This window comes from Aspergillus aculeatinus, assembly GCF_003184765.1.
Source record: "Aspergillus aculeatinus CBS 121060 unplaced genomic scaffold BO66scaffold_29, whole genome shotgun sequence".
Lineage (NCBI taxonomy): Eukaryota > Fungi > Ascomycota > Eurotiomycetes > Eurotiales > Aspergillaceae > Aspergillus > Aspergillus aculeatinus.
The window spans coordinates 163,948-190,868 of NW_020291498.1; the positions used below are offsets into that span (position 1 = coordinate 163,948).

General features: G+C 55.0%; 10 protein-coding genes across 10 annotated transcripts in view; 6 read left to right on the top strand and 4 right to left on the bottom strand.

Annotated features, from left to right (window-relative positions):
* Window positions 1–52: 52 nt before the first annotated feature.
* Window positions 53–1,239, top strand: BO66DRAFT_402246 (PIG-F family protein; the record flags this gene model as incomplete). Its single annotated transcript, XM_025648810.1, has 3 exons — window positions 53–574; window positions 690–976; window positions 1,086–1,239. The coding sequence occupies 3 exons, from the start codon at window positions 53–55 to the stop codon at window positions 1,237–1,239; spliced, it is 963 nt and encodes a 320-aa protein (XP_025503086.1).
* A 60-nt stretch (window positions 1,240–1,299) lies between these two features.
* On the bottom strand, window positions 1,300–2,153 carry BO66DRAFT_103866 (uncharacterized protein). The gene has a single exon (XM_025641775.1). It carries the CDS (start codon window positions 2,057–2,059, stop codon window positions 1,382–1,384), a length of 678 nt encoding a protein of 225 aa, XP_025503087.1. The 5' UTR covers window positions 2,060–2,153; the 3' UTR covers window positions 1,300–1,381.
* Window positions 2,154–2,586: 433 nt separating this feature from the next.
* BO66DRAFT_453287 (uncharacterized protein) lies at window positions 2,587–3,412 on the top strand (the record flags this gene model as incomplete). Its single annotated transcript, XM_025651987.1, has 2 exons — window positions 2,587–2,664; window positions 2,747–3,412. Coding segments are annotated over 2 exons (744 nt in total), but the record flags the coding sequence as incomplete, so codon positions are not given.
* A 2,432-nt stretch (window positions 3,413–5,844) lies between these two features.
* Window positions 5,845–6,626, bottom strand: BO66DRAFT_325069 (polysaccharide lyase family 7 protein; the record flags this gene model as incomplete). Its single annotated transcript, XM_025643856.1, has 2 exons — window positions 5,845–6,142; window positions 6,196–6,626. Coding segments are annotated over 2 exons (729 nt in total), but the record flags the coding sequence as incomplete, so codon positions are not given.
* Window positions 6,627–7,153: 527 nt separating this feature from the next.
* On the top strand, window positions 7,154–11,148 carry BO66DRAFT_453294 (uncharacterized protein; the record flags this gene model as incomplete). The annotated part of the gene is made up of 10 exons (XM_025651988.1): window positions 7,154–7,461; window positions 7,524–8,093; window positions 8,167–8,645; window positions 8,701–8,837; window positions 8,893–8,944; window positions 9,004–9,278; window positions 9,345–9,809; window positions 9,874–10,191; window positions 10,258–10,974; window positions 11,046–11,148. The coding sequence occupies 10 exons, from the start codon at window positions 7,154–7,156 to the stop codon at window positions 11,067–11,069; spliced, it is 3,345 nt and encodes a 1,114-aa protein (XP_025503090.1). The 3' UTR covers window positions 11,070–11,148.
* Window positions 11,149–12,724: 1,576 nt separating this feature from the next.
* Window positions 12,725–13,795, bottom strand: BO66DRAFT_392499 (alpha/beta hydrolase). Its single transcript, XM_025647527.1, has one exon. It carries the CDS (start codon window positions 13,738–13,740, stop codon window positions 12,964–12,966), a length of 777 nt encoding a protein of 258 aa, XP_025503091.1. The 5' UTR covers window positions 13,741–13,795; the 3' UTR covers window positions 12,725–12,963.
* A 1,285-nt stretch (window positions 13,796–15,080) lies between these two features.
* Window positions 15,081–16,222, top strand: BO66DRAFT_439338 (quinone oxidoreductase-like protein 1; the record flags this gene model as incomplete). Its single annotated transcript, XM_025651144.1, has 3 exons — window positions 15,081–15,167; window positions 15,231–15,597; window positions 15,651–16,222. The coding sequence occupies 3 exons, from the start codon at window positions 15,081–15,083 to the stop codon at window positions 16,220–16,222; spliced, it is 1,026 nt and encodes a 341-aa protein (XP_025503092.1).
* A 5,018-nt stretch (window positions 16,223–21,240) lies between these two features.
* tpcD (trypacidin cluster transcriptional coactivator tpcD) lies at window positions 21,241–22,638 on the bottom strand (the record flags this gene model as incomplete). The annotated part of the gene is made up of 3 exons (XM_025643854.1): window positions 21,241–21,777; window positions 21,846–22,349; window positions 22,399–22,638. The coding sequence occupies 3 exons, from the start codon at window positions 22,636–22,638 to the stop codon at window positions 21,241–21,243; spliced, it is 1,281 nt and encodes a 426-aa protein (XP_025503093.1).
* A 1,307-nt stretch (window positions 22,639–23,945) lies between these two features.
* Window positions 23,946–25,569, top strand: tpcE (Zn(II)2Cys6 domain-containing transcription factor tpcE). Its single transcript, XM_025647528.1, has one exon. It carries the CDS (start codon window positions 24,304–24,306, stop codon window positions 25,315–25,317), a length of 1,014 nt encoding a protein of 337 aa, XP_025503094.1. The 5' UTR covers window positions 23,946–24,303; the 3' UTR covers window positions 25,318–25,569.
* Window positions 25,570–25,620: 51 nt separating this feature from the next.
* tpcM (methyltransferase tpcM) overlaps window positions 25,621–26,921 on the top strand; it is a gene marked incomplete at its 5' end in the record, with an annotated part of 1,965 nt that continues 664 nt past the window's right edge. The window contains one exon of the mRNA XM_025650452.1: window positions 25,621–26,526. Coding sequence (XP_025503095.1) covers window positions 25,621–26,526 — 906 coding nt within the window. The remainder of the gene's footprint in view (window positions 26,527–26,921) is intronic.

Below are 26,921 nucleotides of genomic sequence, written 5' to 3' on the forward strand. Positions count from 1 at the left end.
CCTCCACCCCCATCTTGACAGCTTTGTTTCTTGTCAATTTCTGGCGCACAAGATGGTCTCCTCTCCTGCCTCACCCACAGCGACCGGAGCAATGTCCGCTATCCACGTCAACAACAACAGCAGCAGCAGCAGTAGCAGCAGTAGCAGCAGCAGCAACAGCGGCGGCGGCCCCCCGCCGATCCTCAAGTCCTCGCCCCCCGTTCGCATCCTCCCCTCGCAGCTCGCGCGCATTTATTCCTTCGCCCACCCCGCGGCCGTTCTCTTGGGATTCGCCGTCCGCTTCCCCCAACTCGTCAACGATCCCGTGTCGGAGATGTTGAACGCGCTTCCGTTCCTGGCCGCCAGTCAGGTCGTGTTTGCGATCATCTGTCTCCCACCGGCGGGCGGGTCGCTTGACAACACCCCGGGCAGCAGCTCCTCCGGTGCGACCCCCTCCGGAACAAGCTCCAGCTCGAGCAACATCATCCTCCGTCCGGGACGGCCTGCGCGTCGCAAGGGCGGTAGTGGTGGAAGCGGCGGCGCGGGCGCTGGCGTAGGGGGTGGGGTGCTGGGTGGATTGGGAGGGAAGGTTATTGTAAGTGCTTTTTCTTGCAAGATTGTTGTGACATGTGCAAGTGTAGCAGAATCTATGCTACGCTTACTGCTACGATGTACTAGATAAGACCATGCTAATGTGCGAACTCGTCCAGCCTTCACTCCTCGCCCTCATCCTGACGGCCCTCCTGGCCACCCCGGTCCTGGCCATCCTCCTCGTTCTCTTCGGCGCCCCGTTCACCACGCACCATGCCCAGACGGCGCTCTGTGCGGCGCATATGGCTCTCCTGACGGCCGTGCCCTTGGTTTACGTGCATGGGGTTGATGGGGCGGTCTGGAGGGAGGTCTGGGGCGCGGGTCGACCGGCTGATGCCGTGTGGGGAGCGGCGTTGGGGACTTGCGTTGGGGCTTGGTTGGGCGCGGTGCCTATTCCATTGGACTGGTGAGTTCATTGCCTATTTGTTTGAGTGGGATGCAGTGTCTGGGCGTGCAGTGCATGGTTCAAGGGTGATGATACTAGTCGGTTCATATGACATGCTAATGATCCATAGGGACCGTCCGTGGCAAGCCTTCCCCATCACCATTCTGGCAGGCGCGTACTTGGGATTCGCGGCGGGGACTCTTCTCGGCCGCACCAAGTGGGTGTACGGCAAGCGCCTGCGGTTCGCCGAGGAGGGCGAACTCGCGGACAAGAAAAGGGAATAAAGTTGCAATAAGGTGTGGTTACTACGATGCATCAAACTTATAATATCAGAATATCTTTGAAATTCAATTGTGAAATCTTCCTCAGACTATGACAACCTCAGACCATGACACAACCACAAATGGGGTGGGTGTGGTGAATTGTTTACTCAAACTCAAGCGGGTCGTATTTCCCAAGATTCAGCCAGTCCGCATACGATCCCAGCTTCGTCCAGACCCAGTACGCCACCTCATAGCGGGGCTCCCCAGCAGACAACCGGATCTCCAGCAGCTTATCGGCAAACCAGGCCCTGCCTTCATTCTCGGACAACCGCCATGGCTCCAACGGGGCATCGTTATCCGTGGTGTTGACCCACGATGGGCTGGCAGAGCCCGGGTACTCCCCGAAGATGATCTGGCCGCGGACGATCACGGCGCCGTGGATGGACGGCGCCTTGGTCTCGTCGGACTCGTCGCCCAGGTTGTGGCGTTCCCACTGCTGCTGCAGACACGCCCGGCGGCGCTGCCAGATGATGGTGGCGTCTGCTTCATCATCATCATCCGGGCCGGCGACCAGGATCAGCACGGTGCGCGACGCGGAATGGGAGATCATGATCACATCGCAGCGGGGGGTATTGTGGTGGTCCTCGGAGGAGGAGGCCGGGGCTGCTGCCTCGGTGGTGATTTGGATGTCCCACCCGTGGTAGCAGTCGGAGGCCGGGTAGACCTTCCTGGCGACTGCGGCAAGCCATGCGGTGGGCGAGGTGCTGTAGTCTGGTAGTTCGTCGGCCAGGCTGGCGTTGCTGCCGCTTGGTGGGCTTGGGGGCGGCCATGGGAAGTCCATTGTCGTGGGAGGGTTTGTTGTTTGGTTTGAGTGGTGAGTCTGTAGTGTGTGTGTGTGTGTGTGTGTGTGTCGTAGGTTGTTTTTTGGTGGAGGTTGATAATGGTTTCGAGGTCATTCCGGGGGCAATATGAGAGGGCTATTTATATGTGTGTGAGGAGTGATGGCTCTTTGTGGGTGGTGGTACTCTTTCAAGTTGGTTGCTCTTTGGGGTGTTGGAGGTTTGGCTCGGTTGATATCAACTTGATAGTGAGTTCGATATAAAGGGTGAGAAGCGTAGCAAACAGCAACAACCCTGGCATCATATGAACCAGGAACAAAGCTACACCGATGAACTGTTGCTTAGCCGTCTCCAGGCCCAGGTCATAGCTCCAGTGCGAAGTTGTTATCTCCATCAACAGCGATTCTACTTACTCACATCTTCACATCCACGTCACCACAACTGATACTCTCTCGACTTTGCCAACCAAGACAGAGAGAGTCAACAAAGCACAGTCCTGATCAGAGCCCTCCCACAAAGAACAAACCGGTCTTCACCAGCTAGTCCTTTGCAGCCATCCCACCACCACGGAACAAACCTCCAATATCGATTGACCCCCAGCAAAGAAGTAAGATATAAAACCTCCGTCTACCTCTGTATCAATCTTTGAGCAACAAACAAAACAGCCCCAACCCACTAACCGCACCAAGCACCCACACTCTCAACACCAACTAACCAAAACCCCCGGCAACGAAGAGAACCGCAAAATGAGACCTGCAAACCGCTACGCCGAATGGCTCCACCGCCTGCGCAGCCTCTTCCCGGACACCGAGACCCAAACCTACACCATCACCGCCACCCCGCGCGAAACCAACTACCCGGGCGACCTGACCCTGCACTACACCCAGCTGGCCGTCTCCACGCCCGCCCACGGCGTCTTCCTGATCGTGATCACCCCGCATCCCCGCGAGGAGCGCCAGCCCTACCCCACCGCCGCGCCGGCGCGCGCCACCTTCCTCCCGGATCCCTGCCGGGAGGCGGAGCTGGCGCGCCGCAAGCGCGTGCTCTGGGAGTGCTGGCCGGTGGTCGTGCGCGACGGGGTCGATGTCGTCGGGTTGGTGACGGTGGGCGCGGCGTGGGAGGGGGCGCCCGAGGTGGCGTTTGGGTACCGGGTGGATTATGCTGGGTCGCTGGGGTCGGCCGACGAGGAGGAGGGGGAGGGGGAGGGGGTCGCGCTGGTGGAGTGTATCCGGGGCCCGGTCGATGATGATGGGTTCGTGGAGAGGTTCCTGGTGGGGTTGAGGGAGGCGTTGCCGTTTGTTCCGGGGAGGAATGAGGCTGTGAGAGAGGGGGTTGAGGTGGTGGAGATTGAGTGATTGTCTTTGGGAGGTCGTTTTCATAGGCCCGGGGCTCGCCCGCGGTCTTCTTATCAGATTAATAAATTTTGTTGATGATACTGTGCTTCTCTATCTCTCTGTTGATCTGTTTGGCTATAAGGAATCTCTTATATGATATTGTAGTTTCCTCTTCTTCTGTCACAAGAAGGGTGTGCAGTACATCCCTTGTTTTCTTGTTGATTTCTCAGTTCGTCTATTCGATTGCATGGTCTGTGATATTGCCTTGACATAGGCAGGGGGGTCCGGGGGTCTCCCCCGGTATTCTGGGAAGTTATTCTCTTGTAGCCTATTTGTTATTCTGATAGAAAAAGGGGGGACCGGGGGTTCCCCCCCGGAAATCTTCAGAGCCCCATGATTCTATACAATGTTCTGATTGTTCTTTGGCGTCTGTCTTGAGAAGAGAGGTCCAGGGGTCTCCCTGGTATCTATAAGATTCAATCTCTGTTCTTGTTTGGGGGTGTTATCTTAATTTGGGTTCGTTCACCACTCACGACTACCTCTAAATATAGTGCGGGGCGGACAGATCCAGACAAGATGAGTGATCTTCCACACACTCTCAGTGAAAAAATCAACCTCTTACAAAATTTCACTATATAAGTTCTCATCAATACTTCGTTAACCTGATTCTACCGGCTCAGTAGGCTGTCTTGGATCTACAAAGGTTAGACCTCTATTCCTACTCCTATCCTAAATCAGCTGCTGACCTGCTGACTCTCCACTAAACGCCAGCTGGCCACTACACCTCCGGTAACAGCACATGCCCCAGCAAGGTCTCCCGACAACTCGAAATACTTGAAGTCTCCTGCACAATCATTCTCACCGTAAAGCTCCAGCAGCGCACCATCCCACGAAGAACCGGCCCCAATGCCCATCCCAGCCACGGAACCGCTCGATGGGGCATTATGACAAGTACTGGCAACACCAAGAACCGTCTCGCTGACATATGAGCAGCAGGACACGTCGGAGTATAACTCGATGGTGACGGTGTTAGCGTTGGTATTCGCAGGATCCTTCCACCCGCACTCTGGCGCAATGCTGTAGCTCTGATATTGCTCGGCCACCCCCCCGTCACTGCACCACCCATCCGCATTCGTGAGGCTGAATCGCTTGCTCGACCCGGTGCAGCCCAGACCCTCGTACACCTGGATGTGAATGTTATTCCCAAACACGTCCTGGCCCACGGCCTGCGTGACGCTGCCAAACGGAGCCTCGGTGTTGCGGCACTCGCCGATCACGAACCGGCCCTGCTGGGCTTCAGTCTGATAGTCGCAACAGTTCCCATCCTGCCAGAAGGCCAGCGCCACTTCATAGCTGTCAGTCACAGACAGCTCGTGCGCATCGCACTGTCTCTTGATCCAAAAGCTCTGGAACTCCTCATCCACTCCGCCCGCGCTGCACCACCCGTCCGCGTTGGTCAGACTGTGGTCCTTCATCGTCCCCGTGCAATCAGCCCCTTCAAAGAGCTGGACATGGACCTTTTTCCCGAACATGTTCTGTCCGACCGCCTGGGTGATGCTCCCAAACTTTTCGTTGGCATTGTGGCAGCTGCCCACGGTCCCCAGGTCGATATCCTCGCCATTGAACACGCAGCACTCGCCGTCGCGATACAGCGCCAACGACACGGTATTATCATTCTTGGCCGTCAGATCGTGCCGCGCGCAGTCCTGCGCGATCATGAAGCTCTTCCACGCGACCCCATTCTTGTTGCAGGTGGCCGCGTTCGACAGCGAGAACGAGTCGTACGTGCCCTGACACCCGGACTCGGTGAAGGTGTGGATGTGGATATTCCACCCAAACTCGTTGGTGCCTACCGCCTGGCTGAACGAGTGAAACGCCGCGTCCGCCTCATGGCACGTCCCTGTGTTGCCCATCTTGATCGTCTCCACCGTGGTGCAGCAGCCCACATCCGAATACAGCTCCATCGTCACCGTGTTGTCGCTCGCGATGGCCGGGCCCGTCACCGCACACGTCTGCGGCTCGCTGATCATGAAGCTCTGGTATTTGGTCCCGCTGGTCACGGCCTGACACCCCTTGCTATTACTCAAACTAAAACTGGTCGAGCCCCCGGTGCAGTCCAGCCCATCGTAGGCGACGATATGGATGCCGCGGTCGAACAGATTCGCCCCGACAGCCTGCTCAATGGAGGCAAACGGACCATCGGAGTTATGGCACACGTTGAATGTCCCGATATGCGCCGTCTCCACGTCATGGCAGCAGTTATCTTCATAGTACAACCGCAGGTTGACCGTGCTGTCCGAGTACTTGGTCGGCGCCGCGGCGCACGCCCCCGTCGGCGACGGGTACGGCTTCACCGTCGCGTCGAGCGCATACAGAACCTCCCGCGGCCCGATCCCGGCCACGGAGATGGTCGACACGGGGTGCGCGGAGCCCGTGTTTGAGGCGGCCGACCCGTGCGTCACCGTGATCAACTGGATGCGCACCTCGGAGTACGAGTCGCCCTGGTTGTAGTTGCCCACCTTGAAGTAGCTGTTGGGGTTGGCCAGCTCGTACTGGGAGAGCTGCACAAACCCGCCATCGTTGACCGCCACCGAGAGCTGGCCGCTCTCGTACCGGATCTCGTAGGTGAAGGTCGTGCCCACGGGGATGGTGGCGATGGTGGTGTAGAGCAGTTCGCCGCCGGCGCGGGTGCGCTCCACCCCCATCGTGATTTGGCCGGAGGAGCTGTAGAACAACTCGCAGACGGGCTTTCTACAATCGAATGAGCATTCATGTCAAGTCAACGGTAGGAAGCTGGTACTCACGAAGAGATCGAGTCATCGATATGGATCTGTCCGATCACCGTCCCATGCGACGAGTCGTCCGGCTGCGGCACTGACAAGGTCACCCGCAATCGATTGTTCCCATTGTTGGGACTCCAGCTGGACGGGCTGATCTCGCGAAACTCGGTCCGGCAGTGCTTGCTGTTGGGCGTGGTGACGCAGCCCGCACTCGACGGGGACCCCGGCACCGTCATGACCAGCTCGCCGGTCGAGCCGTCCGTGTAGAAGACGCTGCTGCTGTAGCCGCTGCATCCGGCTAACGACGACCCCGAGATCGTCTGAGGACTCCCCGTGCTTCCCGTGGGGAGTTGGAGGTTCCATTTGGTGAGGTCGAAGTTGCCCCCGGGGCTGCAGGAGGGGTTGAGCGCGGCCGCGGAGGCGAGGAGCCCTAAGAGGGCGTACAACCGGGACATGGCCGGTTGTGAACTAGAAAATGGGTAAGGTGAAGCTCCCCTCAAACTGAACATGCAAGGGCAATATTTACTATATATCTGCAGTGACGAGTCATGCAGAAACCACATGCGCCGTAGTAGTGGAGACGGATCAGTAATCTACTTCAGCTGCCGAGCGTAAGCAAATTACCGAACACGAGCTGCGTGAGGGTTTATGGGAATCATGAGGCACAAACCCCGTCTTTTAGCGGCGGGTTAGTGCCTCTTAGTGTCCTTTAGTGTCCCTGAGGCTGATGGTCCCCCATAGATGAGGATAGTCACCTCGTTTTCATGGCTTGGCGTGAAGAAAAATCTATGTCCCTACATTAGTTCTGACTGTATAGCGGGTCCAGTTGTTCAGCTCGCGTGGCAGCCCGCCCTATCAGGGTTGCTACTCCGACACCATTCCCCGGCGAGAGGCTCTACTATAAGAACACAATGCATTCCTTCAGAGTCAGGGATCAATGACCGAGTATCAATAGGCTTTGGGTCATCTGCGCATCAACAAGATGACTGTGGGCAGGGCAGTAGCCTGGCTATATGCCTTGGGCCTCGTGGCGTCTTCCGCCGCTGGTCCCCTAAGAGCCCCTCTATCAGCACCCAAAAATGTCCGTCGCGCAACGTCGTCGGCAGATCCCTCTTGTCCCGATGGCTTCTTTTGCCAGCAGTCGGACTGCCCGAGCGATGTGGTCTGTCCGTCTGGGGAGACGTGCATCGATTTCGAGGGCAACTACGCCTGCGCGCCGCCCGGGTTGCAGTGGTGTGCTTTGGATCCTACGACGCTGCAAGCTGTTGGCTGTGATAGTGGTCTATGCTGGTGAGCTTTGATCTATCGTATGAAACTATGTGGGCTGGGATTCTTGCTGACGATTGGCGCAGCCATGGCAACTGCTACACGTCTGACGCAGTCTGCTGCGACTTCCCCAGCATCCAGTGCAGTATTGGAACCGCGTGTAACGTGTGCAGCCCTGGCCAGACTTGTGGTAGTAATCAATGTGTCGGCGGTGCTGAGTCGACTACTACGACTACTACAAGATCGACGTCTTCGAGTACGACGACCTCTCTGCCGACGGTCGTGCCTTCCTCGACCACTACGACGAGTACTACCACGAAAGGCACCACAAGCACCACGACTACAACTAGCAAGTCTACCACGACCACTACTTCCACCTCTGCCACCTCCAAGACGACCACTACCACTTCTTCAACCTCTTCCACTTCGACGACATCGAAGTCCACCACGACCACGACCACCTCATCTGCCTCTTCAACCCCGACCCAACCAACCCAAGTGGATTCTTTCTCCTTCCTAGGCTGCTACTCCGACCAAGAGAGCCCCCGTGTCCTGGTAGCCGACTCGAAAGAGGACGCCACGGGCATGACAGTCGAGGCCTGCGTATCCCTCGCCAAAGCCGGTGCATGGCGATACGCGGGTGTCGAATATAGCAGGTACGGTCCCTTTCTTTCTCCTCCCCTCAACCGCATCCATTATATCGTAGACAGACTAACGATAACCTTCTAGACAATGTTTCGTCGGAAACACCATCCACGACGGAACAGCCTACTCGGACACCGACTGCAACATGCCCTGTTCCGGCAACGCGGGCGAGACCTGCGGCGGGGGAAACCGCGTGCAGATCTACGCTGATCGAACCTGGGAGGATCCCACCTACGCGGAGCTGGCAGACGCCATTCACCAGTACAACGCGAGTGTCTGGCAGGCGCTGCACGTGCTCGAATCATACCAGAACCATCTGGAGACGCTGCAGGGTCTGCTGCAGTCTTCTTCGGCCAAGGTGAAGCGTGCGGATCAGATTGAGTATGAGGAGATTGAGCTGCAGATGATGGGGGATCAGAGCGACGCGAATGCGGCGTCGAGTAGTCTGTCGGCCGCGAAGGCGAACGGTGACAGGTTGCTGACGTTGGGACGGCGCCTGGATACCATTGACGAAGACGATCCGCGCGTGTCGGAAGATGCGTTTGAGGAGTGGGATAATGCAGGTATGGTCGATTATTTCATGACCATGGCTAGGATTCTCACGATTTTGGATACTAGTGGATGCCCTCCAGAGCCAAATGATCGAGGTGATCCGTGATCTCAATGCCAATCTCATCGAGCTCTCTGACGCCATTGCTGCTGGCGTTGCCCCGGCCATCGACGCCGCAGCGAGTATCTCTCAACTTAGGATAACGGTCTGTTTGCGTGATTCCCCCCCAAAAGACGAACATGTTGACCTAACCTTGACAGATCAATGCTATCGGACTCCCTGTCTCTGCGGCTGCCTCGGCAACTGGAATCTGTAAGCCTTCGTGTCAGAACCGCCGTTCAGGACCTGGTACTCATTTATGTAATGCATAGTCCTCGTCATGGCAACTCTGGCCGCGTGGTTCGAAAGTAACGGATCGCCACCCGTCGCGACACCGACCATCATGCCCACCACCACCATGATGACCACGGCGACTTCCACCACATCCTCTTCCACCTCTTCCACCTCCTGTGCCGCCACAGCTACCACGAGCCCGGTCATTATCATGACGGTGGAAGGAACCACTGTTCAGGAGTTGCAAGACTTCGTCGCAACCCTGCCAAAAGATCCCGAGGCTCTTCAATTCACCGAGTCGTGGCAGCCGAACGTAAGCTTTTCGCTTCGAACTCCCCACCTACCACGGCTCGTACTTACCAAGGCATTGTGACTATAGTTCGTCTACATGGGAATCGTCGATCAATGCACCGCCGGAAAGTTCAATAGCAATCCAATCGTTGACGCCTGGAGTGTTGATGGAGAAATTGACCTGGATAGCAACGACGATACCCTGGATGACGCAGTATCAGCGAAGAAGAGGTCCACCCCAGCGGGGTCCAGACATCCTGGCTCCATGAATAATCCTCTTGACGAGCTGTGGTTGAACGACAACAACCTGAACGCCACAGAAAGGCCGCCGCACCTTCAGGCACGCATCGAGCCGACGGCCAACAGTCGCTTCTATCTCCAACAGCAAAGCCCCGGCCATCTCCAATGGCTTTCTCAGGTATCACGGTACAGTAACCTGTATGGGAACTACCTGAGCTTCGACGACTTGATTTACAATGATCCCTCGAATGCGAACGCCAACGGCGCGCCCATTGTCTATGTCATTGACTCCGCCTTCCTGGCTGGGCATGGGGTAAGTTGAGAGCCACACAGCTATGTCCGGAGCCTGCGGTATATGCTGACATTGCCCTATCAAGTCCTTTGCCGACCGGCTATATGACAGCTTCGGCGTGGACGACGTAGGCACTCGGAAGACGGGGCTAACGATCGTACCCCGGAATGGCCACGGAACATGTATGGCCTCCCTCGCGACAGGGGCGTATCACTCGATGGGCAAAACTGCCCGGCTCGTCGCCGTCGAGCTGGTGATATCCAAATCTGGGGTGATACTGGAAATGCGCGCCCGCCGGGCGGCCTTTGTCTTCCATGAGATTTACCGGCATATTGTGAACAATGGCGCCCAGGGCAACGCCGTCATCTCCATGTCTTTCGGCAAGTCTGCCTTTCCCTCTCATGTATCTTATTTCTACCCTTCTTCTCCCTGCTAACCTAAACCTCATGAAAAAGGCGGTCCTCGGCAGGCATTCCTCTGGGGCGGAAGTCTCAATCCGCTTGACGAGCCGTATCGGGACGTCTTCGACAAATACCTGCAGTGGTTCTATGACCTCGGTGTTGCGGTGATCTGCAGCGCGGGGAACGATGCAACCCAGCAACGTGAGCCTGCGCAATTGGATCTCAACTACCTGTACCCCCGGGGCAAGGGCGGCGCCGACACGCCCCTGATCGTCGTCGGAAACGCTCTGTTCGATAACAGTCGCAATCCGAACTCGCAGTTTCGGGACGAAGAGCAGCGCGGCATTCTCACCCTTTACAATATCGGCACCAACGTCGACTGTGCGACTGTGGGATACAATGACCAAGGGGTGGACACCTCGCAGCTGAATGTCTACGCGGTCGAGCCGGCGGGCACCTCCCAGGCGACCGCCATCACGGCCGGGATGGTCGCCTACTATCTGTCCCAGCCGGACCTGCGGGCGCAGTTCATGGCCAACGGGCTAGGAAGCATGTCCCAAGCGATCAAGACGTACCTACAGAACACAGCCAACCAGTATAAGCTGGATGCCGGGCTGACAGACGGAATCCCGCGGGCGGCGCTGGGCGATGTGGTGCCGTGCACAGGGGGCACCGCGGGCAGACCGGTCATCAACCCTAATCCATTCGTGCCGGCCGCCACGGATGGGCGGCAGTTGGTTAGAACGCAGGTGACGGATGGGACCACCGTTGTGATTCCAAACGTGGTAAGTGATTCTTATGTGTTAGTGATTATAATTGCGAGATGGTGTGACTGACGCTCTGTTGCATTCGGTAGCCTCAATGCTGGGATTTGAATTAAAGGAGACATGGTATTTTTGACCAGAGTGATGGATCTAGATCTATTAATAAAGAGTTTGGGTATAGAGGATACTTTTGCCTGAAAGTCGAGACCGAGGAAAACGGTCGATCATGATACTCCTGCCCCGCATAGTAGTAACAGGAAGAAATGATTCATCGCGAGTGAGTTTAATTCCTAGGATACCCACGAGAGCCATCGCCGGCTTGACAGACCAGTCCCACAACCTCAGCCCTCATCTCTTCGGGGCTGACACATTTGAACCATCGTCAGTAATCCATACATGCCAAAAAAGGGCTGGGAAGACCGGTGCTCAAAAGCAGGAGACAACTGTGCAGCGAAGGAATAACTCCGCGGGGAGATGTGCATAAACTGTAAGAATTTATCCGGGTTTGGGTAGTGCAGACTACAATCCATCCTATCGATTTTCCTTCCGGATTGGAGATACTGACTGCCAATGGGTTCTCGTATGGTATCCGGGATCGTGTTCATGGTTTTTTTTAAAAAGAGTATTGAAAGTGATGGTGGGAAGGTTGTGGCTCGGTAAGCATAGGGTTGGGATGGAATTAGTAGGGTAGGTAGTCGGTGTGCGGACGTGTACGCGTGGTGCTTTTATACTGTACAGTACTTGGGGGTCGGAATGGTGTTCGCCTAGGGGGTCTGCATCACGCGCCGTGAGGTAATCTTCTCCTTGGATGGATAGTTACTTTTTGGTATGTGTTTGTTCTGGTCTAGGCTGTTGATAATGAAACAATGTTTTCATTGGCAGAGAGTGGTAGGGGTTGAGATCTGCCCCTGATTGTATAAGAAGATCGCCTCCGATCTTCGGATTCGTTTGGAAGAATGGAAGAAGCTACCGTACAAATCCATGAATAAAGCATATCATTCTCGAGCTACCATGCACGCGGTGGCCGTCGTGCTTGCTTGGACCCGGGGTTCAGGCTGGATGGATTCGAGATCCATCCCAACCATAAGGCGTTTCGCTTCCTTTATTCTGGTATAGAGAGAAACAAGATAAAACACCAGGTAAGGACTGCGTTCATTGCGAGATAGGCGGGAAAGTGGCCGGGGGGTTCCCACCACCAGTGGTACTTTTTCCGAGGACCTCCTCCCAGGCCCTGCAAGGGGAAGGAGAACATCGAACACGAACGGGCTCGTGTGCGGAGGGCGCTCGTGTATGCTATACGGAGGATTCGTCAACGCGGATGGGGAAGACTGCTTGTCCAGTGTCCAACGGGCCTAGCGGTTCTAAGGGAGGTGAGACTCCAACCGGCGGGGCAGGGGCAGGGACAAGGAAGGGGGTTCTTCTTTCGAGTCGCTGTTCATTGACAGTGGAATGTAGCTGGACATATCGATTTGAACGTGGGCGCTTTGCCGCAGCGATAGAGACGATTGCTTGAGCAAAGGAAGGTAGAAGAGGGTTCTCGTCTTGAGAGTTATGGTGTTATGACTGACTATATGTAAACCGATTGATGGGCTCTGCAGAAACTGTGATGAGTATTTACAGGCGAATAAATGTATTCGTGGGAGGGGATTATGATAGGTGGGTCGCATGGAGTTGATATAGTTTCTAAATCTAGGTTATTAGACTGGATATAGATGCTAAAAATGCTAGTGATTGTTCCACAGGTGGCTTATCAATCCAACACCCTTTGGGGATTGTTGAAGATTTAGATCTTTATATTGTTCAATACTCAGAGCGGCATATCAAGCATAATGGAGTGCTGGTTACCGCATCCATTGCGTCCCACTGTAGGGCGTTGATCATCTATATCTCTAGACCCCCGTTCCTTTGCTGCCACCCGCCGTATCCCCCAACAAGACAAGAACCGTACCCCAACCCTAAAAACTCAACTTGCAATTAACACCATCCAACGCAAAAGTGACCACCGCATAATCAAGGATTCCGCTCATCCCGCCCCGCCTCCTCCACCAACCGCAGCACCTCGTCGCGCCTCGACAAAAACACACTGTGCGCGGTATCCACCTCCACCACGCGGACCGTCACCCCGTCCTCCGCGACATGCTTCAGCATGATATCCTGGTACACGCGGGGCACGGAATAATCCTTGGTCGTGGTGAGGTAGGTCACCGGTAATCTCCGCCACGCATCCCCGATGCTCTGCGTATGGAAGGCGCTCAGCGGACTGCGCACGAGATGCGGCAGCGCGGCGGCCACTTGCTGCTCGTCGCAGTCCCCAAGGAACAGCTGGACGGGGTCGACGGGGAAGGTGGAGCCGTCCTCGTGGTCCCGAACAAACTGCGGCCAGAAGCCCGTCATCTGGGCCTCGGTGATCACGTCCCAGACGGTGCGGCCGGGGCGTTGGATGTAGGCGCAGAGGTAGAGGAGGTGGATGATCCCGCCTGGTTGGCCGGCTGCTGCGCGCGAGGGCCAGTCCAGGCCTTGGGCGGCGTCGGTGCCGATGGCGCCGCCGTAGGAGTGCAGGATCATGAGGACGCGCTCGCCGTTGTTGACGAGGGTGGTGACCAGGTTGCGGACGGTGGCCACGTCGTCTTGGTAGGTGGCCGGTGGTGGGGAGGTGTTGGTGCAGCTGGGCAGGTGGGGGCAGTGGACGGTGAAGCCCCGCGACTCGAGGGCGGCGATGAAAGGGGCGTAGTTGGCCGGAGTGTGCCAGGCGCCGTGAACGAGGACAATGGTGGGTTGAGTGGGCATTTTTGGGGGGTAAGAGGGGTGGGAGGCTATGGGGGAAATGAGAGGGGAGGGAGCGTTTGAGGGGAGGAATGGGTGGTTGCCTGTTGCCTGAGCGGTTGCTTTATATGGAGGACTGTACAGGGGTCAGGGGATGGTGCGATTATGGATATGCTCCTTAATGGACGCTAATTTGTTAAGTGCTTATTAGTTAGTTGGTTGGGGTTCACATTGAATCTCTTGTTGGTGCATCGGCTGGCCTGGTCGCTTAACTAAAGGATATGTGGGGTAGTTGCTGGATTCTATGGGTCAACAGACAAAGAAACCAAGTGGATGGGTTTATGGGGGCCAGGACTAATGCAACGCAACCTCCAATCTTAGCCTCCTTGGCTTGTGCGGCTGGAAGGAGCATTACGCTCCCAAGCCATCTCCCATGTTTATCCCTCCGTGCTCGTCTCCACTGCGGTAAGCCCCAGCCCCTCCCGCCTAGCTTACGACTAGTTCGAGTGATATTTCGGTCGCTAAGGTCGATATTTCATATCACATTTCTTGATTTAATCCTCCCAGGAATCTTTATGTATTAAATATCACTTTCTATTTGGACTATCGAATCTTGATCAGGATCTACAACACATGTCTAATGTGCAAAACTAAGTGCTAAAATACTTCAATGAACAGGAAGACCCGATGCGGATCACCTTAGTTGACCCGACCCACATGAGCCTCCGAGGTCGGGTCTTCGGACCCCTTGGCTCAGCCGAATCGATTCGAGAACCTAAATAACAATCCCAGTCACGCTGGTGAATGAAGATGGGCTAGTACAATCATTGATGTCATTCAACAACGCGTTGCAGACCGAAGTCCAGTTTATAAAAAAGAACAGATGATGGCAAAACGGTGCAAAGGTTAACATTTTTTGGATTTTACCTAAGCGGCAGGACTGAACTACACCCCGGCCTCAAGACAAAGAGACGACTATCAGTGCTCTTAGTAGCTTCTCGAAATGCCATGAATTGTAATAGCGGATTGCCAGTGGAATCCGTTCAAACAGTACCGCCCTAGACGCTATATGGAACGTCCGAGTCCATTGACCTTGAATTTGCTGATGTTTCTTTTCCAGGTAAAGATAGTAAGCTTCGCACCTGAAATAGGCATGGATTGACGTGGTTACTGAGATTTGCCGTGGAACTGTGGAACGTGTCATTCGGTTTCGGCTACTGCTATGAGGAGATTCACAGCAAACGGTACCAAGAAGTCGACTGTGTCACCGACCGCAGGTTGTTACTGCATGAAACGGCGAACGCGCATGAATGATACATCGCCAATCGGTTTGTGGGGTTCAATGCGCGGCCTGCGCGGCAGCAATGATAGGAGTAGCACATGCTTGCTTCGAGAGGCCCGACTCTGAGGGAGTAGCGCTTATCCTTCGGGATATACATCCAGTCCCCTTGGTTCAGCTCAATGCTGAAGAGGTGGAGGAAACGCCTCAGCGTGGCGATCTGGACGAGTCGTAGACTCTCGTGCACGTGCACGCGGTGGGGGTCGGTCACGCCGACTATCTCATTGCCTCGGGGCAGGCCCTGGGCGACGACGACGACGACGAGACCGGGATCTTCTCCGAGGGTGCCGGGGAGGTCCTGCAGGCGGGCTCGCGCAGTGGGTTCCAGGCCGGCGACCGCGTCTTCCTGCGATATCCCGCCTGCTGCCGCACGTTCCTGCGCCTGCCGGTGGCGTTTGTGGCTCCCTTGCTGCCGCAGATCTCTTTCGTGGAGGCGGCCGCACTCCCGACGGCGGGATTGATGGCCCTTTATGCTCTACGCACTCTGGAACGCATCTCGACCGATGACTCCGTTCTTGTGCGCCATGCAGCCAACGCGGTCGGTCAGCTGGCTAACCAGCTTGCTCAGCTCATGAGCGCTAAATCCTCGTCACAGAGCATAGCCAGGAGAAGCGGGAGATCTTGCGAGCAAAATACAACCTTTCACCGGAGTTCATCCTTTCCGAGCACCAGGGTGGCCTCGAGATAGTCAATGGCATCTGGCAGGCTATCTCAGAAGGAGGGGTGGATCTGGTCTTGAATTTCGACAGGCAGGAGTTGGAAGGATCGCTGGATGCCTTGGCACCGTTTGGCACGCTGGTCAGCTTAGACCTTTCCAACACTCGGCCGCCTGACCATCCCCGTCTCCTCCGAGACGCCGCGTCCCGGTGTATCACCCTTGCTGCCGTGGACTTAACCAAACTCCATGGCCAAAAACCCGCGATCGTTCGGCAGCTTCTTCGGCAACTATCACAGCTTATGCTAGACGGGTCCGTGGTTCCGGTGACGCCGGTGAAAGTCCTCGCGGCTTCGGAACTTGCCAAAAACCTACAAACCGTGCAGAAAAGGCAGATATCCAGTAAGGCAGTGCTAGATCTAGGTCCACGGCAGTCCGTATCGGTGAGTGCAGCTATGGGACCTGTCCGGGTGATAGTGTGGTTGGACTTCACTACAAGGACCAGTGGTTAAACCTGTTGATATTGATTCATCTGGAGGGCAATAACTTATTCTTGGGATTTATACATAGCCAATCTCCTTAAAGACATTGCAATTTGTTAGATACTAACTATTCATGAAATTATAGAATGGACCCGGGTAGGCAACCTGCCTGCCATCGCTGCTCTTCTTGCTTCTGTATATTCTGTAAATCTGCTCACGGCTCCCGGTACGCCCCTTCTGATCCCACCTACATGGAACTGGTCGGGCAGGACCCCGCTTTATCGCTGTGTATGCAATGGGCGTCTGAAGACAGTTCAATTCTCAGTGATCCCACGGAGGAAACTCTCTCGCCATTAATCAGAACGGGTGGCTGCCGCTGCACCGGACCTGTAAAGGTTGCTACGGCGAGGTGACCGGGCTGTTCTGATTCCTAGCCGAAAGATTTGCGAATAAGCTGGAAATTTACCGCACCGCGGACGGAACAACTGCATTCTATATAGCTAATACTGGCAGAGTAGTATCTATGAGAAAAAGATCGAAGTCGATGTAGTTTTTCTGCGTCTGTTATACTTCTGCAAACAAAAGGGCGTTAACCTGAATAGTCTCGATCGGAGCAGACGGTGCCTCCTCCACCATACTCTGCCACGACACGAAGAATCTTCCATGGCTTGGTTCCTTTATGGCCGAGGGAGCACGGACCCAATATCCAGGGGTAGACACAGCTCCACCTAGCCGTTTCCTTCATCCACCGGTACCGCGGTTGCGTCGACTTTCTGCTCGCTCACAAAATCAAGAAGCATTTCAACGCACAAGACAAAGGCCGCACTCGCCTCCACATATACATCGAGACTTACTACCACAGCCCCGCTAACCAACTTGGTGGCCACATACGGGCCGAGCATATTTAACTCCGGGCTGATCCGGACATTCGCGTGGCATGTGGTCAGTCGGCTAGGGAGTTGGACACCTCAAAGGGATTCATCTATGATTTTGAGGTTGGGTCTACAGTCTTAGATGTCGGAGGAGAGATAAAATGATAAATGGATCCAGACACGTGAGATCCCTTCCACCAGACTGAATTGATACGGGAGAGTGGCCAGTCAGAAGACCTCTATCGTCAAGTTAGTTATCTACGCTGTTATATAAATGCCAGTACTCTCGGCTAGTCATGTTTACGTATATAGTCGATGAAAAGTAGTATACATATGTAACAAAATTTCAAAGTTTCAATGACTTGAACCTAGACAAATAATAATGAAAACCTCTATAGGACTGAGCTAAAGCTTTTGATCAAATTCATATATCTTTTTCTTATCAAATTCCACTGCTTGTCCTCTGTAAGATCTAGATTCTAGAAAGCTAGCTTTAGTATATTTGTTGTTTTTATTATTCCTGTAACATGGTTGGAATATCTTGAATAATCAGTCATTTTGGATACTGACGTTATATTGTCACATGCAACGTCGACTTTATAATCTATTGGAGCTTCTAGTCTCTATATCCTTATTTATCTGCGAATATCCACTAGGAAATCATAGATTATAAATCTAAGTACAAATACAATCCACAATTCAAAAAATTCAACCAAGACCTGCTAGGAAATGGGTTGGGGGTCGACCCGACTTGAGAGCCTCGGGCTTTGGTGAGGCCCAGTGGGTGGGTCGGGCCATGCGAATCGCTGGTCATTATCGTCACCTGGATCGGCACGATCCGTCCGGAATTCCTGGGAGCGGTGCGGAGTAGGAGTCCCCGGCTAGCTTGGTGAAGGAGACTGTGTTTAATATACGTGATTCTTCGGATTGAATTTCCAAGGTTGACTTCACTCATTTTTCTTACTAAAGCAGTGTATTGTCCCGCGGTGCAACTGATAGTCTCTCCCAAGGCGGTAGAAGGTGGGATATTCGCCCTTGTTTGGGGGGGGGGGAAGCAGAGGTCCGCAATCTGTTGGCAAAACGTTACAGCGATACATTACTCTGCCAGTGAAGTGTAGTAAACACTCTGTCATCCTTCCCCTTCGAACAGGAGCACCGCAGTGTCAAGAAGCATAACATCAATACACAAGTGAAGGTCAACGCTGCGAAGACACCAAGTAGCGAACTCCCGCGGACACAGGTATGGCACAATACGCGGATTTCTTATCTCTACACCGAGCGCTGTGCAGATACATGCCTCGTACAATACATTGGTAATTTGTTTGAACCTGCAGAAAAGTGGTAACCGGGGTGTTTAGGATGCAGTCGACGGCGAAACTCCACAAGCCACTCTAGTGAGGGACAATTGTGTCCCAGCTGCGAGTTGCGGCATGGCCCATCACTTCTTCGTGCACTGTGTCTGGCTTGTGCTTTGAGCGATAGACCAGATAGGATGTGTTTGTTGCACTCAGATGCTAGACGCCCACAAATATCGCGAAGAGATAGGGCGTGCATAACGCTACCAGCTCGATAGGAAGCATGTCCCCTCTTATCGACGGCAACTCCCCAACATGCTGTGACGATGAGAATCCACTGGGAAAACATGGCCCGCAAGCATGTGAGCGCGGCTTCTGTCCGTCTTTCATCACACTTTACCCGGGCTCATATTCTCCATCTGCAGCCAAAAGCAGTCCCTTGTTCTTCAATTAATTACGCAATTTCGACGCCTGTGATCGAAAGGTGATTGGAGCACCACCTCGGAGGAGACCGCAGCGGTGGATCCATACCCTAGTTGCTTTCTGCCTGTCAGATTTTAGTTTCGAGAGAGGGGCCCCATCGGAAACCTCCCCCTCACAGACCCCCCTGCGGCCCGTCCAAAGTCCGCTCCAGGATAATCTATCCGGTGCACTAGAGCCCACGACGGGCGCTGATTAGTGGAGGTGTGGGCCTGAGATCGAATTCAAGAGTTACGTGAGAAGAATCATATCCAAATATAGCCGAGTCCTTGTGTGATTGGATGAAGAAATGATATTTCAAAGCGGGCAAGATATACAATGGTATAGATGCGGGTATAGGAGATTGCCAGCTAGAAAACTTCAAGTCCAGTATTCAAACAGCGATATGAATTGTTAGGAATCCTAGCCGGTCAGGTGACTAGGCGCGTAATCGTCATTTGATGCCCCGTCGACAACCGTGCTGCGCGCACTGATTCGGCCCGGTCAATCGTCAGCAGCTTATTTCATAGAAGCATGATGTTCTAGACCACGCCTTCCAGCTGTCTGTCAATGACGTCGCATATTTTTGGTATCCCATTTAATCTAAGACCGCATGAACAGCCAATCATCCAATCCCAAACAGGACCGTGGCGTTGGACGATTTTTCATGATCAGATAGCATCAAGCTCTCACTTTCCCTATCAGGGCATCGCCGTTCGGGCAAGGTCATACATTTTATTGACTGAAAGGTACCAGCCCACTCAGCCTGAATTGAGGAGTAGTATTTCGGATTCACAGGGGTATACTGTGTTTTGGGGTGATCTAAACATCTTGACTCTTCCGACTTCAGCTGCAAGTAACGCTAGAGTGGGAATGCCCGCGGACAAGGCTGCTTTGTCTCGTACGGGCTGGTTCTGAGGGGCTATCTGTTGAATACTGAAGATATTCGTTGGGTGGGTCGGGTGATCCGATCTTCATTCGGGGGTTTTCGTAAGTCATGCCCTGAGACACGTAAGGTCGGCATCATAGTCTCGCGGTGGTGAAATATCGGCGGTGCCTACGCACTTCGAGTAGTCAAACAAACAGTGTGCATGGAATGCTTCACACCCTCCTGAATACGAAGTCGGGTCAAGTCATCAATTTAGTCTCGTTATCTAACAGTGGCAGCGGGTGATGGCTCACGACTTAGGGCTAGATCCTGATTTGAGCCTTCACATCATCAAAGTACCCGATGCTTCTCGGTGGAGAGCCTGAGTTGAGAGAGCTACCTGGCGAGCCCACCAAAGGTGTCGTCACATTCCATCATTTCCTGCCAGATTTACTCTATCCCTAACTCTAGAGGTCTGCGAACGACAACCTATCCTGAGTGTTCCTCAATATACGGATGCCGAGACTCGTGAATGGGACCGATTGCTTATCGCGGCATGAACTGCGCCGTACAATCAACCCCGACTGAGAAATGAGGTCCCCCGCAGAGGCGCAGCGGAGATCAATTCGAGCCCGAGTCCGGTGGCGCCCACGGAGATAACTGACTATCTTTCATCTCTCCTGGTCCGACTGCCACATTCCAGGTCTACTCCTAAGATAGCTTTACGTGCGGGGACAGGGCGCGGAGTAGCTTTTAGCAGCTGGCCAGTCATGCGGGAGTCCTATTCCAAGGTATAGGGCCCGAGGTGGCCACGCCTTCGCCGCCTGGTGTGAGGGGCAGACTGAAGAAATCAAGCATGTTTGCCCAGGCGACTCGGTGGCGTGTGCCCCCGCTCGGCACCGACCCCAAACTCCGATCCCACGGGCGCGCCAACCCAACCACACAACAAAAAGTACGCGGAGTGGAGACAGGAGCCCTGAGGCCACAGAAAGCAGAAAGTAATTGGTGTCTAAGCCCGGGCCGGAAATGCTGGGCCCCCCCCCCCTCCCCATTGATGCATAACTAGCGTGATTTCAGTTAGTCACAGCTTTCTCCGGTTGCGTTGTGACTGGTGGGCAGCGCTGAAGCCAATTCTCGACTTCCTGCAGCTCCCTTGCAATATCTGCGCTCCTCGCACCTCGGCAAATCCCCCGTTTCTATTTACAGATCATTGCCTTTCGAAGCCTGAACTGGATGGAACTAGAATATGAAAAAAAAAAAAAGAGGAAATAAAAATGCGGTCACTCTGGCTCCGGATGTGCCAAGGAAGAGGTCAAGAACCTTGGTTGTGTGCTTACACCCCAGAGACATAGCATTGGATGAATCTAGGTAGGTATCGCTCATCTGGAATAGCTGGACACTAGTAGTAATGGAGCTTTAGTTCGTAGGATTGGGTCTTTTCCAACCGCGGTAGTCTGATCAAGCATGGAAGGAGCGTTGAGAGACACTGGCACATTTCGTAGATTTGAGACGAATGCTTTCCATTCCCTTCCATAAGGCTACACTCAGAAGTTCCTATCGCACCAATTCATGAGGCTGATACTTCACCTCCAACGCCGTCACCCCATACTTTCCCACAGATCGCACCTGATTCACCAGCACCAGTCTTCCTTCTCCGTCACTGACTCCGTTCAGCAGGTTGATCACTTCGGACAACCCCAACTCGCGTTGCCTGGCCAATTGTAGTAGGGACAGATCGCGGATCCGAGTCAGCCTTATCCCTTCATCTGAATCGGACGTCGAGGGAGCAATGACGACCAAGGTAGCCGAACGGTTCAGCCGCAACGCAGGTAGATGTGCGCGAAGCTCAACCGAGAGGTGCGTCGCCACCAAGGCAGGTGATGATCCTGGCACGGGGATGGGGAAATTGAGGATGTAGAGTGCGGCGTTGAGAATGGGTTGTGGTGATCCTGGCTGTCGGTGGGCGATGGTTATCCTGGGATTCGATGTCCGCAGTCGGTCATGTCTGGAGGATTGGAGCTGGACTGTAAAGCGGAGCGATGGATATTGGGTTGCGAGAGCGATGGCTCGTTCTGTGGATCGTGCGCCGACCTGCACTCAGACTTAGATCAGCGACATGGACGCGGGCTTCGGGTGGGTGATGGAGGGGGAGTGATTACCTCAACCACGGCAGACTCATTGGCCATGCGGATTCCCTCTAGACAGGTCAAGACATCGGTCGCCGTGTCGCACACATGGCCCGTTCCATATCGCAGGTAGGCTTGCCATTGCCGCTGTAGGCGGGGCAATTGGGCTTCGCGGGCAGCGGCGAAGGAAGACAGACCAGGGCTCTCATCCTTTCGCCCATCGGAGTCGGAATTCTGTTTTATACCAGTCTCTTTGGTCAACGCGGCAGGGGCAGCCGTTTCAGCCAAAAACATGGCTGCGTCGAGATACGACGGTCTTGTCACAAAGGCCGCGGATACCTCGCTGTGGGACACATGGCCTGGTTGAGGTTCCTGGAGGAATCCCCCGGTTGTGGCCATTCGGATAACCCGACTGAGCTGGCTTTCTGGAACCCCGATAAGACTGGAAACATCCTTGATCAAGGCTGTGCCGTCCAACGGAATACAAGCTGGAACTTGACTGTCGCCAAGCCATTGTATACAGGCCAGCAATTGCACCTATCGTTTGGTTAGTCAGTATCTCAGTGAGGAGAAAAATGGCAACTACCTGGCCTGCCAGATTCTGCAGCAAATCCGTTGGCCCAGCCAGCATGACTTGCAATCTGGTCAGACTTGCCAACGCCGACTCTCTTGCCTTGTGGACCTCTGGAGGTGCTTCTGTGGGTAGCAGCTGTGGTGGTCGAGCACCTAGACTGTCTATCCCGCCATTTCTGTAATGCGAGGCAAGCTCCTCCAGTGCCGCCGAAAGATTACTCGAGGCTGCCTCCAACTGAGCTAGGTACGCCATGTCATGGGAGGTTGGACAGGAATGAGCTGAAGGTCGCTCGTCAAATCCAGACTCACAGCTTTATGCGTATGGTGGCCACGATGCCCCGCTTGCAGCAAGATGGAAAATCCTTCGGACCATGCAGGCTCGTGAAGAACGTATTTGGCCAGATGCTGTAATGAGCTCGAGGCAGGATGACAGGGGGCCACACGCCAAAGGCAGGGTTTTCTGGGCTGCAGAGGATATTCACAGCTGTGAAGTGGCGCTGTTTCCTGCAGGACTGCAGAGTATCTGCCTTCATTCCTAGCCTCGGGAGTTAGAATCCCCGGAGATTGTTGGAGAATGCCCCGGTCGGACATTCTATCCGCAGGAGCTGGATAAGAAACAGGCAAAGCTGCGATACGCGCTGCAACGCTAGATGGAACGCGCCGTCAGGGTCCGTCAGCACTAAAATGTGGTGTGCATGACTGAACAATTGCGCTTTCTTTTCCACTCTTCGGGTTTCTCCGCCCAATGCATGAACGAGACTTGGTGCGAACCAAGCATTTTCTGCCTTATCCCCAGAACGTATCCCGGCATACAAAAAAGCAAAGCAGTCTCCACGGGGTGTTTGCTTCTTTTTGGCATGAAAAATCATGGCGAAAGGGCACGATGGGGGGAGTCTTCCAAGCTGTGCACGCTGGGACCGGGGTGTTTATGAGAAGATTACTCCGTACCCCACCGGCGCCTAGAGGGTCTAGAGTCGCTGCCTGCTACCATGCAGAACCACTCGGGGTGGTGTCGATCCTGCATCTGAGCCTTGGAACTGATTGGGGGTAATATGGGGACAGAATCCTACTGGGGCCAGAAACCCACGCCATCTCCGCTGATCCTTGCTCCCTTACATTCAGGCTAATCATAAGTGGCGAAGATCTCACGTCAGCATCAATTCAAATAGAGCTTATCAACAGGTCCAAGCGCGGTAAGCCTTAATATCGGGGACTCCTGCAATAGGAAGCCAGCATAAGATCAGGGAACCGATTGATTATCGGCAGCACGTCACATTCGCCGATCATTGGCTGGAGCTTCGCCATCGCTATTGTCTTTGGAACTACCTACCTATACCCAGCTAGTCTATGAGTGAGTGGTGCTACTTGACTAGGGCTTTTATCGATGAATGGACACCAATCAAGTCGACTGCTTTCGTAGTGACTCCGACAGAGGGGAAGCATCATGCCTCCTGGGTACTCCTGTTTTTGCGCCTGATAAATCAGGAAACTGGTCTAATCTGGTATGAATAGGATCGACATAAGCCACAGCTCGTGATTGGGAAGTTGTGGCCACCATACCACCATAGCTTGCAGTCCGCTAGAGCTGGAAATTGCGCAGCATTAAGAAGATGGGACCACGCCCTCATCGCATTCTCTACTTCCCGTTCGGCGATTGAATCACCCTGCCCTCTTGCCAGTCCATACTATGGCTTCACCACTGCCGACCGCATCTTCACGAGCCTCGTCCAAACTGCGCAAATCCTGTGATTTGTGCGCGGCGACCAAAGTCGGATGCACCAAAGAAAAGCCGAGCTGTGCTCGGTGTGCCAAACGAGATCACCCCTGCGTGTATAGCACTGCAAAGCGTGCAGGTCGTACATCGGGCAAAACTCACACCAGGGCACGAAGGGACTCGGCGTTGACGATGACAGCGACCATGACCGCCACAGCGTCACCGAGTCCGACATTCACCTCAGCACAGGCAAGCGACACCACCAGTCCGTCTACCCCGGATGGTGGTGGGCTCTCCCCGTCACTCGGTCTCCAGAGACAATGCTCGCCGTATCCCGACATCTTCGGAGCCCTGAGATCGCTCGACGAGAACTGCCTATCATCACTCCCCGCGAGTTCTTTCCCAGATTTGGACGAGCTCTTCGCCTCGGCAGTAGCACTTCCTCTAGAGCCGCAAGACGATGCAGCCACCTTCTTTGACTTCACCCTCGACGACACCCGCACGTGCCCATTCCCTGCACCGGAGCTCATCACGCACCCGACATCTCCCACATCTGCAGTGCGACCTCACATCGATGCCGCACCGACGATCAGCCGGCCAACCTCGGCCGCCTGCCAATGCTTGGCTCGTGCTCTTGCGCTGCTAGCCGATCTCTCCCCAGGCAATCCGGGGTGCGGCAACGATCCGGGGGCCACCACCACGCCCACGCTGCCCGATTTCGAACGCGTTCTCGCCCAAAACGAGCAGACCAGCGAGACCGTCCGCAGAATTCTGCAATGCAACTGTACCAACGACAGCTACCTTCTGATCACCCTGTCTCTCGTAGTTTTCCGGGTCATTGCCTGGTACACCGCGGCCACGGGGGCTGCCTCAGGCGAGGACCCACTCGAGCCCGTCCTGCAGGGCCCCCCCTCCTCCACCGACTGCGCGTGCGAGGATGAACAGCGCATTGCCGTGCAGCGCATCCTCTCCAAGCTCGCAGGCGTCCAGGCATCCGTTGATCTGCTGGCACAGCGGCTGCGCCGCATTTCGGAAACGGCCGGGGAGGAGCCGCCGGACACCTGTGACCCCTCGCTGCACATGACCGGCCCCCTTGCAGGAGGCATCCATGCATTTTTAAAACCTTTCTCGCCCGGCCTGGTGAACACGCTGGAAGCCGATCTGCGGAAGCGTCTTTGTGACCTGTCAAGGGCTATTGTGGACCGCTTGCGGAGGTGATGATCCCGCTGCACCATGCACAGGGAGATCGAGGGCTACTTGGGCCTGGAGGGGCCGGAGAGGGAGGGGCCCCAATCGGGACCCCGATAATGATTCCTTTGTACATGCACAGTGATACATTATGTTTGTAATCCACTTGCAGAGGCAGAATAGATGCAGTTCGTCTTTACCACCGAGCGCTTACTCCCCGAACCCCGAGATCCGAAGCTCGGCGAGTCAATGGAGGTTTAAATATTTTGGCAGGCAAGGTGGCGTACACCACCGGACACCATCCGCCAGCCAACCCAAGTGCATCCGTACACCATGGCAACAGCCACAGTCCCCTCCTTTGACTCGAATGACAAACTCTTCGACAAAGGCCAAGCCTTCTGGAACAACTACCTCAAAGGCCGCCCCTCCGCGCCCGACGTCTTCTTCCAGCGCCTCTTCAACTACCACCAATCCCACGGCGGCCAGTTCGGGACGGTGCACGATGTCGGCGCCGGCAACGGGCCCTACGCACACATCCTGCGCTCCAAGTTCCACCATGTCATCATCTCCGACATCGCGCAGGAGAACGTGGTCCTCGCCGAGGATCGTTTGGGCACGGACGGGTTCAGCTACCGCGCAGCCCGGGTCGAAGAGGGCGACGACATCGCCCCCGGCAGCGTGGACATGGTCTTCGCGACCAACGTCCTGCATTTCTGCGACCAGCCGCTCGCGATGAGCGAGATCGCGCGCCAGCTCCGGCCCGGGGGTACTTTTGCCTGCGCGGCCTTTGGCGCGGCGCAGTTCGAGGACCCCCGCATCCAGGACGTCTACACTCGCATCAACCATTCCGGCGGCCGCGCCCTGCTGGCCAAGGCCGATGATCCGCAGAAGCTGGTTGCCGTCATGGCCCGCACGCAGGGCCAGTACAATGTCGCCCCGTTGGACGAGGGGCTGTTTCGGCCCCGGGCGCAGCGCGTTTACCTCAACATGGAGAACGGCGGCATCACCGCGCCCTTGCCGCCGGAGGTGCAGGTCCACGAGCCTGTCTATGCGGGCGTGGACGATGTCGAGACCTTTGTGCAGGAGGATGGGTGGAGCTTTGTGACTGGGCTTGAGGGTGTGAAGGAGCATGTCTTGTCGTTTCCGTTTGCGAGGGAAGATCCGCATTTCGGGGAGCTGTGGCAGGAGATGGAAGAGATCATTGGCGACGATGTGGTCAAGGGAACTTGGCCTGCGAAGGTTATCTTAGCTACGAGGCGATAGTTGCAGACTGGAACCGCGGTGTTGTGCTGAATTTGATTATTGAAGCTTGAAGCATCCAGCCGTATCTCCAAGTATACGTAATGTGTCTCAAGATGGACCCTACGATGCCCCCCTCCACATCTGACCAAGAAGATCAGTGAATGAGTAGTTTCATGATACCATTCCCGCCTTTCTCTGTGCTTCTTCCCGTGCAATAATCTTCCTCAAGCGTGCTGTCGGGTAATTGCTCATTGGGTAACCCCCCCAGCCATTGCGACTCCCCCGGGCCCTTGGACCCCGACATCCCGATTGACTGAATGCCCCGAGTACTGTCCATGGACCATCACGATCGCCTTAAGACTTTCTTGCAATACCTCCCCCCCCCCCCCCCC